An 18,128-nucleotide genomic window follows, 5' to 3' on the forward strand; every position below is an offset into this window, starting at 1 on the left:
GGCACTGAAGTTTAAGGGCATGTTTGGAAATTAATTTTTAAATTTGTCTGTCCTCCTACTATGTGATCAGTGTAATTACACAGGCAAAACTGGCATTTTCTACATGGAAAAGGACTGACCTGTTTAACAGTAGCGTTGGGATTAATGACTACTGTCAGGGTAAAGCAGAGGCTTGGAAGGATTTGATGGCAAAAGCCCGTTAGTCTGGGGCTTGCCAAGACTGCTAGAACATGATGGCTTTTGTTTCTCCACCAAAACTCAGGTTGGAAACGGTGGCAGTTCAGCCTCTGACCTGTGATTTGGTGGACTTAATTTTCCCTCTCTTTTTTTTTTTGTAAGGGTAGCATTACAAAAGGCATCCCCAGCTGCTCAGATAGAAACAGAGTTTTCAAATAGAAGCAGCGCTCTGAGCCACAAGACAAGTTCCAGAAGGGCAGTGGTCTGCAGGGCATTAATTCTTCTTTTGAGGGAAGCCAGGTAAACTCTACAAAGCAATTGATAGTATGGACCTTTGGCAGGCTCCTTCCCAGCTCTCAAACATGGGTAGCATTTGATTGTTTTTTCAGTCTTCAAAGATCAATGCAAACCTTTATTTTCTATAAATAATTTAATAAATACTTTTGTTTTACAATGATACAACAAATAACAAATTCATAGCAAATGAGTCACAAAGAATTTAGGATCAGTATACTTTAATAAGGTATCAGTGTCAAAATACATTTCCTTATCAAGTTAAAGTTCCCATACAGTTATAATATTGTCAATAAGAATTCAGCAATATAGATTATGAAATAATTATGATAAAAAGTATGATTAATATTAAGACATGGAATATTTTTTTAGAGTGTTTTAGTAAACTGTTAGGGTATAACATTTTTAATGCTGAAACTACACAAATAAGAAACAGAAGAGCAGTATTCAAGTGTCTTTAATCCTTGAAGCCTTAAGTCTGTGCCACTGCAAATTTGTCAAATGTGGATGGCCAATTTTCATCAGATGTTGATGCTTACAATAAATTTTTTCACACAGTAATATCTTTATGAGTAGATTATTTTTGGTAATAAACTCTTGAAAGATACAATAGGGAATATATTTTTTTTACATCATGTACCCATAACAAAAGGTCTTCAGCTTTTCTAAGTGTGTGTGGTTAAGACTCGCTTAGCACAGTGAACTCTGAAGTGCTCTATGAACCCAAGGCTCTCTCTATGCAAGTGTCAGTGCATGAAATAAAGCAATTTTATACACCAGGCTTCAGCAGACTCAGAAGTCTCAAAAATATATTTTTGTTCTAAGTTTCTGGGCCAGACTTTTACCTTTAGTACATTGCCACTGTTTCATTTTCTTCAGTGAATCTACAGTGATTTATACCAGTGGAGGAAACAAGATAGATCCCAACACAGATCTAAGTCTGTATGTATTAAGTCAGAACTGCTCACTTGCCTTTTATTGTATTATTTTTTGCCTTTTAGAGATGCTGTAATTTAAACTTTCAAAACCCTTTGAAAGCATTCAAAGCTCTATTTTTCAAATATGTGCATGACAATTAATGATAGTTGAAAAGGAGCTCTGAAAATGTCTGGTTGCATTTTAATGACTTTTTAGCTACTGATTAATGTAAGGCAAGTAAAAATGAGAGCCCTCCCTGCTGGCTATTCATCTCACTATGCAACCCCTAATTCTTTTTGTCTAATTATAACTGAGTTAGCCTAATACACTGGAAAATACCAGTTTGAGATGTTTTGATTCAATATTGCAATTATATTGCTAGCTGGCATATAAAATTAAAAAGGGTAACATTAATCAGAGGTGTTAGTACTGGCCACTGCTCTGATTCCTGAAATATCAGCAACATCATAACAAATACTACAAGTTTCTAGCAGAAACAGCTCTTAAAGTAGTTGTGTCATAGATAATAGCGAAAAGTACCAAGAGATGATTAACAACTGACCCAGAGAGAGATAATAATTAAAAAAAAAAATCTGTTTTGTGTAAAAAATAAAGGCAACAAAAAAGAACGAAACAAGAAACCTCAACACAAATTAAATCAGAGGCCTAAATCCTCCACTGGGGCAAATCTGTAGGACTCCCTTGGCTGTGGACTAAGCCAGGTTAAGGCAGCTGAAAATGTGGCTTGCTTCTGAGAAAAAAAGCTTAAAACGTGCAACTTTCACAGATACCCACAAACATTGCATTTCACCATTCACATTTCTTTCAACAAAGTGTATAAAAATGAAGGAAAAGGATGGGAGGCAGAAGGCTAGGATCTTTCCTTAGTATGGTTTTCCAAAAGTTATTAAAGTTACAATAAAATAAATGCAGGAAAACAGAAAGACTCAAAAGGATTTTAATTTGGCAGATCAACAAAAAACTGTGGTTGGTGATCAAATTTGTTTCATTCATCTTTGGCAATAAAAATATATCTTTGCAGTACTGCAGCCAAAGTATCACATGATGAGGCGTTTATACCACAGCTTTTTATTAGCATGAAATTAGAAAAAAAAAATTCAGAATATAAATTACAGGTAGTGAGATAAGGGGAGGGTAATCAAACTCTCTAAACACCACTTTAATTGCAATAGAGAAAATACAGTAGATGTATTTCTTTAATATGAATAATAAAGTGAGTAACTTCAAAAGGCCACTATTTGGTAATGTGGACAGGTTCAATATCTAAGTAAAATCCTGTAAAAGTGTACTGGTATTAGAAATTGTCTACTTGCAAAAATATATTTAAAAACAGAAGCTGTTTTGAACAGTATGGGCCGTGGAATATTGGGGGGTGGCTCAGGTGGCCTGGTCCAGCGCTCGGAGCAGTTCGCTGCCCTGCAGCAGCATGGAGCTGCCCAGCACGGGCACGTTCACCTCGCAGTCATACCTCGTCAGCTCGGGCAGCAGGTAGGGCTCGAAGGAGGGCCCCAGCAGGCGGCTGGTCACACCTGGAACACGGCACTGAAGTAAGTTAAGGTGCTGAGACTACAAAGGGCACTTGTTTCCTCCCACCTCTGCTGTTTACACCAGTTTCATTCTGTTTTTATGTCAATGTGCCTCAAACCACCAGCAGTTCCAGGTGTCAGAGCAAACCTGTTTTCTGCCCCTCCTTAAACTGCTACACTGACAAGTGCAGTTTTTCACCTCCACCCCCAAAGTGAGATTGCTTTGAGAAAAACCGTATTGGTGCAGATGAGAAAAGCTGTAGTAAAAGACATGGCTTCTAAATTGACACCACTCCTCTCATATGTTAAAAAGAACAGACACACATCCCCTTTAATTACTTATTTCAACACTTAGAATGCACATGTTAAGACTCTAACTTATAAACTTCCATATCAGTGCTGCAGCCAAGTTGTTTATTGTGATATAATAATCAATTCTATCACAAGACACGAATATGGATGGAGGATGACAGGTCCTCCAAGGTGAACAGGTGTTAAGTTTAACTGAAATGAACGGTAAAAATATTTTTCTCATGTATTACAAATTACATTACAGTTTCACACTAAACCACAGATTTTTGTGCTATATTTTGATTTTTATTGATTTTTATCATCTCCCTCCTTGTGTGTTTTTTTTTTTTTCTTCATGGAATCAGCATTGGAACAAAATACCAACATTTTCCAATCCCTGTGTTTGACAGCTCTTACCTGATGCTTTATGAGCTGGCTGGACACTGTAGTCCTGACAATGGGAACTGTAAAACAGAGGGGGAAATGCTCCTGCTTTCAAATTCTCACCCGGACTGTCACAGGTGGGTTGATGTTGCTGCTGCTGTTGCTGCAGTTGATTTACTGGTTGGCTCAGACCTCTCGAGTTACAGAAAAATTCATCTGTTATTTAAATAGTAGGGGAAAAAAAAAAAAGCTAAATTAAGCCAGTGCAATAATTATAGTAGATAATACATCTTATCACAAAGGAAGTCTAGAAATAGTCCCAACTCTAGCAGTAGTACTGCAGTCAAGATATGCTTGTGTAAGGAAACACAGTGTTGTAGAGAAGCAGGATCTGTTCTAGCTCTGAGATATTCACACCTTGGATCAGCAGGAGGCAAACACAGCTCCATGAAGCTGTCTTCTGTCCCTCCTAAGCAAGTGTGTGAACATATGTGAAACCAACTAAATGGTATTTATCAAATGTACCTTTAAATTGTTCAGCTCTTAGTGATACAACTTGATCTTTAATTTTAGCTTAATGTAATATTTACAGAGCTTATTTACATTTCCTTTTGAAAGAGCTTTTTTCCCTATTCAACCGGTCTTAAAATGGTGTTTCAATATGTAATATTGCAAAACCACTTTCTTTTGTCTTACCAGTAAGAACACCTGTGCTGAGAGACTTCTTTTCTGTAGCCAAGGAACAGTTTTCCCCCTTGAGAAATTTCATTCTCTTCCACATTAAGTGAGATGGGTTAATGACAGATGGATCTCCCTAGAATGAGAAGGGAAGCAAACCAATTACACTGATGACCATGGTGAGTCCGAAGTTGTGAAGGGGATGCATTTCTTATGATTACCCCACTCAGCTGTTGCAAGGCTTGTTCTTCATAATCCAGCTGTCGCTTCAGTTTCAAACTGTTAGACAGAGCAAGTCTTGCTGGGTTTACATCTATGCCTCGTTGTCCAAAAGCATCAAGGGGCCTGTGGAGAGGAGATCTGTGTGAGTGCACAGGAAGGCAAATCAAAATCATCTGGCTCCTTTACAGATTCTTCTTGCATTTAAAGACGTTTAAGGTGTCTGAGACCTGCCAGTGGACAGATCTCAAACATCAAATGTTTTTATTTCCTTTTATTATTCATCCCACCATCTTTAGAAACTTTTGACATTTGGGATCAAAGACTTATGAAAGTTTAGTATAAACAGCCTCTAGGGATATCCAGGCAGACAAAAAAATGCTGTGGAAAAGAAAGTAATGTAATTTTTAAGAATTGGATTTGAGAGCCATGCATGTCCCCTTGCTTTACTTACTAAGTATGAACACACAAGTTGGTGACTGGGGACAAACCCTTTCCTTCCAGATGCATGTTCAGACACTGGTATTTCTACCAACAAGAAATTAAAAAAAGCAAACTGCACAGCTTCAAAATTTTTAAATTACTATTGCTGTTTTATGTACTTCCTGAACATGTCCATGTGAGCAACATTGAATACTCAAGAGCTACAGAGAAACTTCTAGCTATGAGGCAACTTCTAGGACTGTGCCCTCTGATCTACATCTCATCACATACTGTTCACATGTAGGAAAGCAAACAAAAAGGTTGTAGAAAAAGAGCCTTGCAATTTAAGTCTTGGCTGTAGTATTTACATATGCCAGTAATAATGTACTTTTGTTCCTCTCTCTTCCCCATTTTCTGTTGTGCAGAAAATATATGCAAGGTAAGAAAGTATGTGTGTTTCCCTGCTACTGCTGGACCGGTAAGTCTTTTTGGTACTGTTCTTAAATTGCATAAAGTCAAACATGCTTTGCAAAATTACTGGTGTAATTTTAACCGGACCAGCAGGAAATTCATTTGCCTATCCTAACAGGCAATGAAAAATTAGCCCACTTCTGCTTCTTCAGACTCACTGCCACTGGGAGAGCACCACAATAATTTCCCCAGAGCTGCAGTCTGATGCCTATTGCAACAAATTGTTTCAGCTGAATTGAGAAAAATTAATTTTCAAGATTATGACCCTTCTCATTTTCCAGAATATTTTCTGGGTAAATATGCATAGTTATGCCACAGAAACACGTACCTTTTTTTATATATGGGCACTCTCTGAGAAGTTATTGGTGGACCCGAGGGGGAACTTGATAGGGATCCTGAGTATTTATCCATGAGTCTCCATTTTGCAGGAACATATTCTAATGGGGGATCAGGTGGCCACTGGGTGTTTGATCTTCCTCCCATTGAAGACAGGGGAGTGCTGGCTTGGTCATGGTATGGTGGCAGGGTTGACCTACTCATATTGTTGAAGAACGCCGATGACAGGGACCCATGACCAGAGTTAATTTTTTCATTTGATAGCTGTGGGCAATATTTCTCTGGGAAGAACTGATTCTGTGAAGTAGGAGCAAGGGGTTGGAAGATGGTACTCATGCTACTTAGATGCTGCTGGGTATTTTGTGCACTTTCAGAGAGAGGACTTTCTTCTTGGCAGATGGGGCTGAGCTGGAAATCTTCTCCATCCATAGGAATGTAAGGAGCCAAGGTTTCAAGGTCCAGTTCATTAAAGTCAGTCTGTGCAAAGATGAAGTAAGTTCAAAAATTAGTAATAGTTGTGGCAGCTAGTGTGATATGGAATACTAACAAAGCTGAAAAATCACTGTATGCCAGATTTACCTAATGAAATTGGCAAAGTCTGTTTAAAGGTGTCTTATTTCTATGCTAGCATACATGTTCATCGTATCATCAGCAGCAAAATTAAGACAACAAACTGAAGGAAAAAACCTCCCAGAGGAGCAATATTTGTTAAAGCAGCTTGCATGCAGCCTCCAGCATCACTGTGATCTGAAGAAGATGCTGTTTCACTAAGCTTTGAATAACTTGTCTGCCAAGACTCTACAACATGGGGCATGTAGTTCAACCTCAGGCTTTTTCATGTTAAAATAGAAAACACAGCTTTCTCATAATCCAGCTACATAAAAAAAGGTGTCTAAAAATGTGAGGGTTGAAAAAAATGTAGCCAGAAGGACATTATCACACTTAAATCTGTATTCTGCTTTTCCCTTGGAGGACTAGTCATACCTACATTCACAGAGCTGAACAGAGAGGATAATCAATGTTGGCCCCCCAAACCCTGCAGCACTTTTATAATACTCGTTTTTCCCACCAAAATAGCTGATGTGGTGGGAAACACCTGAGTAAGCAGATGCTGAATCTGACAATACTGAAGTTCGCACATGTAAAGTCTTGCAGTGAGATTCATCCTGCCCTACACTTGTCTCCTATCTGTCCACCCTTTCTCTTGCTTTCATTTCTATGTCCAGACTTAGACAAAATTTCTTCAGAACATAGATTACAGCCTAACTAAGCCTGCAAATTGTGTTGGCAAATGGAAGTACCTAATTTGGGCCCCAGCATCCCAAACTTTCTGTAGGATTAATAGATAGAGATGAGTGTGAGGTCTATGCTACCAATCAGCAGTGCCTGTTCCTTTCTCTCAGCTATAAAGTATAAGCTCTTCACAAAGGCATTTCAATTGAGTATCTCAAGTTAAATAAGCTGAATCAGGCCCACACCTTTTATTCACTAGCTCACTTGCTGTAATGTTGTAATAATGGGTTTATTTATTTATAGGGGGAATTTTTACACTTACATCATTATTAGAATGCAGGAGATGGAGACTGTGTTTTACTTTATGTGCACGGAATTTTCAAGTCTCTCTGAAAATTTCCAAGGGGCAAAAAAGGAAGCATATATCTAAAATGAGTTTTCATTTTGTAGTTAAAGGAGATGTGTGCTATGAGGGACATTCCTCTCTCATTTGGTTGTTTTGCAAGCATTCGTTTATTTATATTTTGTTCTAGAAAGGATGTTTACTCATTAGTCATTCAGCTGCATTTAAAAACAAATTGCCGCTGTTTATATTCCTTATCCAATCTACAGAAGCCTCCAAATTTTGAAAGCTCGTTGCCACCACAGTGGCACTCCAAACCTCATGTTTCAGAGAGTTAGGGGCAGAGATTGACATGGCAGCTTCTGGACGTCAACTGTTTTGTTAATATGCGTCAAAGATTTGGGGTGCTTGTGCAAATGCAGTTTAAATGCTGTATCCCAATATCTGCACACACAACATGCAGCTGTACTGTCTACTAGCAGGAGACTGATCTTGGCTTTTGGAAGAGGGAGTTCATTACCTGGGAGGTACACTGACTTTTTGATTCTGTGTCCATGGCAAAGAGTTTTTCAATCACCTCAATCTTAAGGTCTTCATCCACAGAACTGTAATAATCTTCTGGGCTGCTGGGCTGCATGGAAATAACAATTTTTTCTAAGCAGGAAGACAACCACAGTACTGGCTTAGCATCATGTCATTAATACCATGCTGTTATTCAATAACAGATCTTTCCTATGAAAAGTGAATGGGCAGATGGTATATTTAGGGTGCTCAGAACCCAAAACTGTCCACTGCTATCAGAAACTTTTCTCTGAAACAAGATAATCAGTGCAAAACATAGGCACCCATTACAGGAACTTAGTTGTCATCCTATTTTAAATTATTTTGGCAACTTAGACCAGGAACAAGAAATGTACACCATTAAATACTTTTATCAAGAAAGAAGATGCTTAGCAATACCTCCATGCTTTTCTTAAGACTGGATGACCTCTGGTAAGAGTGGCTCCAGCTCTTGGGGACAGTGCCACAGAAGCATGTTCATTTCTTCAGTGGGAAACGCCAAGGAGCTGCTCTCAAAAGCCTGACTTGGCTAAGCTTCCTAAAAGCTACAGCTTCTGCTTAACAGAAGGAGGCTGGTCTGGGGTAATGATCCCAGTGGCCCCACAGTTTTACATTGGCTTTTTATATAAGGCTAACCCCATGAAAGGTGGTAGCATGTTCTCCTACTAGTTGTTTTATATGTTACAGTAATTACTAAAGGGTAAGCTGGAAGACAATGAGGACTGCAATGTGAAGCCAGGATATTGTTCCCATTTCATAGTTTTGCTATTAATTCTTAAGGCATGATGCAGTGTAGGAAGAACAGAGATACTCTGGGCCTTGCTAATAAGACGTGAGTTGGGACTGCCAACACAAAAATGTTGTCTATATATATTGATGGGATTTGGATACAAAACAAAACATGATTCAATGTTTTTTTAAAGTTCTTCTTACCGTGGAACAGCTACTGTTGCTGCTTGCACTTGGAGTACTGCTGCCAGGTGCAATCTGAGGCATTGTAAAGGATGGTATCGTCAGTGTTTCACCTTGAGCAGGGTGGCTTTTCACTTCCACTGGCCATGCTTTGTTTGGTGTCAAAACAGCATTGGTGAAGGCAGGGGCTTCCTCAAACTTCTGTGTTCCTGGATGGGGTTTTAACAATATTAATGAATACTTTTAGCTGGTGCAGTGTTATGATATAACTGCAGCTATTCATTAGAAGTAAACACTGATCCTAGTTGCCATGACACTAAGTTGGCATAGACTTAATGCACATTATTTAGTCAGCAAGAAAGCCTGATTCTGCTCTCATTCACAGAAATTTTCCACTGGTGTGAGCATGTGGGCTCTTTTAGCCATTACTCCCAATTTGTACACACAGCAAACAGACCTTGTCTACTAAGTTTCTAAATGTAGGCTCACATGTGGTTCTTTGTTGCACAAAAATAATTATACAAATACTAACCAAAATCCAAGGAAATAATGGCATCACCAGGTGTTGGTGCCAGCTGAGCAAGTTCCTCTGGTTCTTCCTTTAGCTTAGTAAACAAGAAGTCACTCTTCTCTGTCACAGGGATGCCGCTGTCATAGGCAGTGTTCATTGTCAGCAGGTGGGGCTTGAAGAGTGATTCTGTTTGGTCCATGGAGAACACAACATCGTTCTTCTCAATTTCACTAATGAGAGAACAGGTTTTAGGCATTTTGTACCATAAAGATGAAAGATGTGGATAAAGTAGGCAGTACAAACTCCCTGAAGCTGGGGCTATAGGAGCACTTTGGCCTCTCGGTTGCATGCCAGGCTCTCAACAGGCGAGGCACAGTTCCAGCGTTGCTCAGCACCACCATTTCGGGTGACGCAGACAGGGTGGTCAGGACTTCTGTGGGAATACTCAGGGCTTTGTTGCTCTGCTTTTTAAAGGATGTAGTCGAGGCTGTTATGACCCAGACTATCACTCAAATAAATATTTCCTATTTTGACCCCAACTAGGACCAAAAAACCTTGAGTTTTTCCAAATGAAGGCAAAACTTCTGATTGGTCCTCATTTTTAAGGCTGTAAACAGCTTCTCCTAGCAACATACGATACTGTTACTACTTAGTTTTATCTCTTGGTCACAGCACTAGAAAAACACACATTAGCAGTTGTGTTACACAATAAAATCTTCAGTGCAGACCTTATTCTCTGTTGTATAAGCACAGCAGCCACTCTGCAGAGGAGAAAGGCTGTGGTGTATTTCAACAGTGCTTATGGGAACAGGCATGCCACATTTTTCATCGATGTCTAACATCAGTAAACAAGACTGAACAAACATGACTAAACTGATTTCGGAACAACAACGTTGAATAAATAGACCCTTGAAAAGTTCCTCCAAATATTGCGTTTCTCCAGCATGTGAATGCACACGTGCTCTGGTGTGTCCCCTGAACCCACCTCAGCACGTAGTTGACGCAGACGATGCACTGGGGCTGCAGGTTTCGGGTGTTGTAAATCACTGTTCCTTGGGTCTCCAGCCATACGTATCCCCCATGCTTGGCAAGCATACGGTACTGGCCCGTCACTACTTGACCTTTTGTACACACTGAGAAAAGGGGGCAGAGATACAAATAATGCATCAGGACAGGAACACACAACATGGAACACTTGTTTTAAATACACCGCTTCTGAGTTTTCATTATGCGGAAGTGCACTACAGCATTTGTTGGATGAGGGATGTACTTAACTTTGGGGAAATGCAGCCATTTTAAACATGAAAGGGGCTGTTCATTTAAGGCTTCTACTCAAGATTGAAAATTTTGATTCTGGTATTTGAGTTTTTGAGATGGTCTGAATTTTCAGATCAGAATGTGAAAAAAATTTAATATAATATCTCAACTCCCAAAATAATGCCTGCTGACTGCATGTTTCTTGAGTCCCTATTGTAGAAGTGACACAATTCAGGCTCCCAGATTGATCTGTAGAAAAGTGATTTTATTGAGGAAACTATAGTTCCCTTATTTAGGTAATAGATAAATATAAAAATCAGGTGATTTAAAAGCTATATTCACTAAGATTTTTTTTAAATTAAGATCTTATGGTAGTGATTTCACTTTTAAAAAGGTATCAAAAGTAAGAATAATAAACAGGACTGCTTTGTCTAGAGAAAAAAAAGCTGAACTTTTTTTCAAAAAAACCTTTTTTTCAACTCTCTGGTTGAACTATATTGTTCCTCTGCAAGAGCTTGGAATTAGCAGCCTAGGAGAAACCAAGACCCACATGACCCAATCAAGTAGTGTTTGTTTAACTTTGTTTTTTTGAACTATCCTGTGTTTTCTCAAACTAAACTGACAATAGTACAGCTTGGGTTTAAAGCTTCTAAATGTTTGAAGGGTGAAACCTGTAGCCCTGCTATCCCAAATTATTTTGCAGTATTTGCAGAGAACGAGTTTTCAGCGTGGAGCTTTGGACTTCTGAGATGTAAGGTTTTACGATGTTCTGTCTGTTGTAATTCAAAGCTGTCAGTGAAGGAAAAATAATGTCGATCAATGGCAAAAAAATTAGGGCTGGAATAGACAAGCAGTACTTGCACTAATAAGAGCTTGTACTTGTAAGCAGACATAATCACACTGAATAGCAGCAGAAGTGGGAAGTGGCCGAACTAAACCTTTGACCACACATTGGGAACCTTTCCTTTTAAACAGCTTTTACATCCAAAAGAAGTATGCCATCAAACTAATGCCCTAGAAATAATGCAATTTGACTCAGGAGGACTGAAAAATTGATACTGTGGTCTTTTTACAGAAAAGTTCCTCGTGAATGTGGCCATTATTGTCAGCCTCTCCTACATCGCCACCATACAAATGCACAAATCCAGGCCTGTGAAATACAACTGTTTTCCAGATAATTGTTGCTGTGTTTATCCTTCTATTTCTGAAGTTTGTTTGTTTTCTTCCTAGGAGTATTTAATCATCCTTCATTTAATTTATTTAGACAAAGTAGAACATTACTTTTATTGATTAAATACTTCTGGTGGAACAAAATCAAAAGGCTTTCATTTCAAAGTGTTTTAGTGACTGGACTGTTCTGCTCTGCTTGTGAAACATAATTACACTGCTTCCTAATCATCAGCTCATCAATAAGAGTCACAGTGTAGGCGCCTGTTACATTACAAAGAAGCTTTTTACTGCTTTAATCTTTTTTATTATTATTATTCAAAGCATGTCATGTTCTGATATAATAAAGTACAGCAGAATCCCTCCAGGGGGTAATCTCATAAATTACTAATACACTTGTAACTGCTGACTTTGTTATCAATGCTACATTTAAGATTCTGCCTTCAGAGTGAACTTCTCACGTCTCTATTTTTTTTACTTTTTATAAAGTATACATTACCTGTATCTGTACAGAACTAGTTCCATGTCAATGAAATAGGCTCCAATTATATTCCTTTGTGTGGTGAGAGGGGGAAGGCAGGGATAAATTTAATAGAACACAAAACCATGATTTCCTTGCAAGGCTTGCTAAACTTCTGCTAACTGGTGGGCACTGTCAGAATTGATAACTGCATTACTGCAAGGAGATATACTCTATATATAGCATTCTTCTAATACTATTGTTTAATAAATGCAAGTCTGCTGAACATTAATTCTGAGGTGGCTATTTCTGCATACAAAAGGATGTGGCCAGGGAAAATGAGTAAGTTCTGTATAGCCACATACTTGGAAGAACAAGGTCTGTATAAGCTCTATGCCTGCTTGGTTACCCTGCATTACACAGCATCTCAATGGCACACAGGATGGAATCCAGGCATCTGCTATTTGAAGGGTTTACATGTGTTTTGTCAAGTTACAGCTTGCTGTCACTTTGCCTTTGTGGTTGTTCTCTGACTTGGTCAGAAGCCTGATGGTCCTAGAAGATGCTAGAACTCTTTATCTTAGAAAAACTAAAGGGGTCAAATTTGCTGGCAGTTTGAACTGATGGTTCTGTTGTGGGAAATTGCATTTATTACAGCAATAGACTTTGGTCCTGTGCTTTCAACAGTAAAAAGATAATCTATGCTGATCCTGTGCTGTCATAAATCCTATGGAACAGTTTGATCCTAACCATTTATAACCTGTGCAGTGCCTTGAGGACTTCTGCTGTTGTAACACCACCCCTCTAAGACTTATTCTTGCTCTCATTCTGCTTCTTGATAAGACCTTGTACCCTGCACCGTGTTTGTAGGACATGGCCCTTTTCAGAGGGCACAAGTGGCATCTGGACACACACCCTGCACTACCTGAGGGCGATTTAAATGCTGGAGTGAGGAGCAACATCTGTTAATGCCTGGTCATGGTGGGGACTAGAAACTCCCCAGAAATCTTTACATGGACAAGTAACTCAGTGCTCCCATTTCATTAACTAGATGGTGATTACCACCAAGGGCTTGCTCACCCTCCCTTTCCTGTTACCAAATGGATTGCCAGCTCCCAGTTTATTCCTTCCCAGTACTGTCTCATTCTTAGAAATCAAACTCAATGATTCAAAAGCACCAGTGAAGCACACACCCCTGATTTCACAGGATGACTTTCAATAGCCCAGCACACAGGATATTAACACTCCATCTATAAATACCACTTATTCATTTTTACTGTAAAAACACTAACATATTACCTAAGAAACAATTTTTAAAATTACATGTCCAGATAACTCTCACTGCATATGGACTGATTTATATTTTTGTTTTAAGCAGCTTTGGAAACAGCATGATTCATATCAACACTGTTTTACAGCACACAACTTCCATCACCGCCAAACAGTTTTAAAAGAAACATTTCAGCTTAAAACTGTCCTGAATCTTTGCCATTGTAGCTAACCCCTTAAGGTCAGTCAGCTATTCTTTGCTGCAACTTTCCTCTGGGAAGTACAGAAATACTTTCTGTAAGTCTGTTTGGTGGCCAGATCTCTTTACATGTGTGACCTAAGTCATGGGCTTTTTCCTGAGGACAGAGGCCTGCATCACAAGAACTACAAGGTGTGCAGGGTTTGTTTTTTGATCCTGTAGATTCCAGTCTAGCTGCTTTGCTTTGTTTATATTAAAAGATCATCTGCAGGGGTTTTAGTGATGTGATGCTTAGACCTCTCCAATAAACTGGTTTGGGGGCCATAACAGCCAAGGGTGGGAACTGTCATTTGTACATTAATGCACTACCTTGTCTCCAGCCAAAGCATTAACTCTTAAGGACAGAGACTGAAGATTTAAATCCAATTACTTTAAAACACTGATGTGAAAGAGATGGAAATTGCAACTGTGTGGCCTGCTGAAGAGAGGGATCTTGGATCTGATCTCTGCTCCCAAATAATTCAGATACTTTACTTTAAGAACAGCTAAAACTGGCAGTTCCCATAGGCATAACAATAACAAGAAGCAGCTGTTCCTGGCAGTAGGTATTATTTGTATAATGAATATCCCTTTAAGAAATCTCCTTGCACATCTACTTTGGATGTTACTTGGTATTTGTTATTATTTGTTACTATTGTTATTTGGTAGCAAAAGAAGGACATTCAAAAAAACACTGCAATAAGCTCTTCCTATTTCCCTTTAGCTCTGTCTGCTGAGTCCAACAGCACATGAGAAAGATAATCACAGAATGGCTTGGGATCTTTAAGGAATCTTAGAGATCACCTAGTTCCAGCTCCTGCCATAGGCAGGGACACCTTCCACTAGACCAGGTTGCTCTGAGCCCCTTCCAACCTATCCTGGAGCTCTTCCATGCATGGGGCAGTCACAACCTCTCTGGCAACCTGTTCCAGTGCCTCACCACCTTGATATGAAGACTTTATTCTAATATCTCAAGTAAACCCAGTCTCTATCAGTTTGAAGCCATTCCTCATCCTATCACTACATGCTTTTGTAAATAGTCCCTCTCCATTCTTCCTGTAGGCTCCCTTCAGGTACTGGAAGGCCACATTTAGGTCATGCCAGCCAATACCTTCTCTTTTCTTTATGAACAATCCCAATTTTCTTGGATATCAGGAAATGCCTTCCTCACCAGGGCAGAACTGCCTAACTCAGCTTTTCAAATTTTCAGCTGAACCTTTCACTGTACCTTAGAGAGACAGTGATTCTCCTCTCTAACATCCAAGTTTAGTTTTAATTATGGCAAAACCCAGGCCCTCTGGAAGGACCAGCAGTAGATTTCAGCTAGATAAGCACAGTAACCTGGTGTAAATACTGCTCCTGGAGAGTATCTGCAGACAATATGCACTTGTATTTTCAAATATGTATTGAGGTACCCACAGTTTATGCTTTACATGCAAGCAACAAAGAAAATAAGAATGTGACTTACAGTTCTGATGACTCTTGGTCATACTCTCTGAGTCCAAGGCATGGTAGAACTCATATGCTGAACGACCCAGCAGCTCCTCTGGATGATATCCAATCAGCTCTGTTATTCTTGTTCAAGAAAAAAAGCAAGTATTTAAAATTCAGGTCACTGTAGCCTTATGCTTACATGTGCAGGGCAGCTATCAGCTGAAGTACTTAAACTAACAGAATTAAAAAAGCAAAATGAGAAATTCTAAGCTTCCAAATGCACGAGGAGCTATAGAGGACTTCTGATCACATTCTGAAATATCTCCATGTTAAGAGTAAACTGCCTGTTCTACTACTGGAATAAAAATTCCTAAGGATGTCAGTGTGAGCACTGCAAATTTCCCTATGCCTATTTGCATGCTATCTCTAATAGAAGGTATCAACTTCTGTTACCGACAGAGTTCTCAAGCTGCCCATTACATGCAGAAAGTCCTAACAAGAGCCATTCAAAATCAAATACATGTGAGGCAGGTAGTGGTTGGTGCCAACAGGTTTAAAGGTATGTGTACATTTTAGAAACATACACAGAAGGTACTTTGGGTACTGCTTTTAATAAAATAAAAATGCCAGGTGAGAAAGTATGGGCAGTTAAAAAAAAAAAAAAAAAGCTCATCTACTTAGTCTTTTCTCAATCATTTGAAAACTCTGGCACATTTAGGTTACTTGGGTGACTAATCCACAAACTAAGTAGGATTTTACACAAAGAAAGCTATGATCTCAAAAACTAGACCTTTTTTTTTCAGTCTTTTTGAGGCAAGGCCAGATTTCTCACAAGTTGGTTTTCTCACAACCAATGAAAATAGGTCATCAAACTGTGCAGATGATTTTCTCTAATGAGGGGGTGGAAGAAAAATGTTTTATTTCAGTTGGAAATACCGTCACATACAGCTTTACAGGAAACATAGTAAGTTTAAAAAAGTACATAAAAAGGTAATTCAAAAGCAAAGATTATCTTCTGGCTTACAAGACAGTGACACTCTTGACTACATCTTCCTACCTATTATAATTCTTATAATAACCTGTAATACAGAGAACAGCAGCACACAAACTGATTATGAAGCTGTCCTAAACCTTTAAAAGCCGGGAGGTTTGCAAGGAATGGTCACACCTTGCAGCACCTCACAGCTGTCAGTGGCAGTGCCCAGGTTTTATGCCACGTCTCACACAGAATGGCTTTATCTGCCACCACATTCCATTTGTAGTGTTGCTACTTCTAAGAGACATCCTCAGGTTTGTGTGCTCCCTGGGAGGACAGCTTTAGCCCAGCCCTCTAGACACAAGCATGTCTTTACAAGACAGACATGTAAATGCTGTAAAACAAACAGAGCAAGAGCATGGCATTCATCTCCTGGATCCCCCTCCAGCAAGGAAGGCACATAAAATGGGACTATTTTGTGTATATCTTGAACGCCAAGGTATTGAGTCAGCTTTTCTCTGCCTCCACCTCCACAGAACTCTATAGCTCATAGCCCTAGGACACCTTGGTTTTGTCACTCTGAAAACTGTTCTCTGTCCTGATTTCCATGGAACAAACCTGGGTTTATAATACTTCAGTTGAGCAAAAGCTGTAGCTTGTATTGGAGTCCCCTCAAAAACTTACTTTTCTGTTTGTGTTTCCAGTTTTATTTACATTTAAAATTAGACCAACAAAGAGGAAATGTTTGAATCCAGGTTTCAAAGAGTTTTTTTTACTCTCTTTGCTGACAAGTTTTTGATCTTTTAAATTGCATCCCACTCAAATCTAAATTTTTTTCTGAAACCACAATTGTTTTTTCTTTCTTATTGAAAAGTATTTCTCATAATGAATTGGTCATCAAAGCTGAATCATCAGGAGAAAACAACAAATACTGAAGGAGCCCTAATAAAATTACGGCTCCTAAAATACAGTTGCTGCTTGCTTTTATACAACCAGCTGGGACACAGTGGTGTAAGTGACCAGAAGCTTTTGCCAGGACCATGGTAAATACATGGTCTTTAAAATCAGAACTATAGTCTTTGGCTACAAATTAGCACAATACCATAAAGCCATTCCAGTTAGTTTGGAGCTCATTGCAAGGGGAGAGAATTTAAAATACAAGAAGTTGAGTATTTATTCTTAATCCACTAAGAGCCAAGTGGGGACAAGCAGGGAGAAAGAAAACAAAATGAAGATAAGGGGGGAAAAACAGAAGCACTATGTACCCAGCAGCACCAGTGCAAATCCAAACCCCCACTACAGCCTTCATGGAAGTGGCAATGGAACTGAGATAGAAAAAAAAAATACATTTTACCAGACTGAGGGACTCTTCTCATATAGGAATTGTAATCTCTATGCAAAATTTATGTATTCCAGTCCTGTAATTCCCCTTCTCAAACTGCTTCTTGCTGTCCATATTGAGCACCCGCACTATAAAATTACTCTTCTTGTCATTCCATGGCACAGAATGACTTGTGGTACAATCCTGCTGTGACAGTGTCAAATCTAGTTAGATCTAATGTAATCTTGGATGGAAGTTAGCAAGTGGTGGCAGTATCTTTTTACTACAAGCAACTACATATTACATGAAAAGATAAAAACTAAGATATCCAAAAATTACCCACAAACCCCACAACACTGGCTAAGTTCTAAACCCATGCCTGGTAACAGTGAAATACTAATGAAGAGTAATTGTTTTAAAATAGTTACTTTAAAAAATAATAATAAGTGGCTAAACAGTCTCTATGCTCTCATTAACTGATCTGTTAAACTGTTAACACTATTCAGATTCATTACACTTCTCCTTGAAGATTCCTCCAAACAACATGATTTAAAAAAAATTGTAGAACGTTCCACTTTCCCACTCACAACCCCCTGCTAAAACTGGCTGATAGTGTTTCCTAAATACATTTTTAAACCCCACTATTTTATAAAAAACAATCTCTCTCCAATAGTTGTTATCTCTATTAGTTTCAGGTGCATAAATTGG

General features: G+C 38.9%; 1 protein-coding gene and 2 long non-coding RNA genes across 6 annotated transcripts in view; 2 read left to right on the top strand and 1 right to left on the bottom strand.

Annotated features, from left to right (window-relative positions):
• The window catches only part of LOC115494503 (uncharacterized), a 94,086-nt gene that overhangs the window by 37,708 nt on the left and 38,250 nt on the right, over window positions 1-18,128 (top strand). The gene's annotated exons all lie outside the window — the stretch shown is intronic.
• Window positions 589-18,128, bottom strand: part of EPAS1 (endothelial PAS domain protein 1) — a 76,379-nt gene continuing 58,839 nt past the window's right edge. For both annotated transcript variants that reach the window (XM_030268989.4, XM_072927498.1), the window contains exons 7-16: window positions 15,158-15,264; window positions 10,284-10,431; window positions 9,320-9,528; window positions 8,809-8,996; window positions 7,835-7,945; window positions 5,731-6,215; window positions 4,511-4,634; window positions 4,308-4,425; window positions 3,645-3,827; window positions 589-2,939 (exon numbers count right to left, since the gene is read on the bottom strand). In XM_030268989.4, the coding sequence (XP_030124849.1) occupies window positions 2,788-2,939; window positions 3,645-3,827; window positions 4,308-4,425; window positions 4,511-4,634; window positions 5,731-6,215; window positions 7,835-7,945; window positions 8,809-8,996; window positions 9,320-9,528; window positions 10,284-10,431; window positions 15,158-15,264 (1,825 nt within the window). In that variant the 3' untranslated portion in view covers window positions 589-2,787. The remainder of the gene's footprint in view (window positions 2,940-3,644; window positions 3,828-4,307; window positions 4,426-4,510; window positions 4,635-5,730; window positions 6,216-7,834; window positions 7,946-8,808; window positions 8,997-9,319; window positions 9,529-10,283; window positions 10,432-15,157; window positions 15,265-18,128) is intronic.
• Window positions 4,335-5,944, top strand: LOC140683795 (uncharacterized). Its single transcript, XR_012055289.1, has 2 exons — window positions 4,335-4,468; window positions 5,357-5,944. It is a non-coding gene; the product is annotated as an uncharacterized lncRNA (long non-coding RNA).

This window comes from Taeniopygia guttata, chromosome 3 (assembly GCF_048771995.1).
Source record: "Taeniopygia guttata chromosome 3, bTaeGut7.mat, whole genome shotgun sequence".
NCBI lineage: Eukaryota > Metazoa > Chordata > Aves > Passeriformes > Estrildidae > Taeniopygia > Taeniopygia guttata.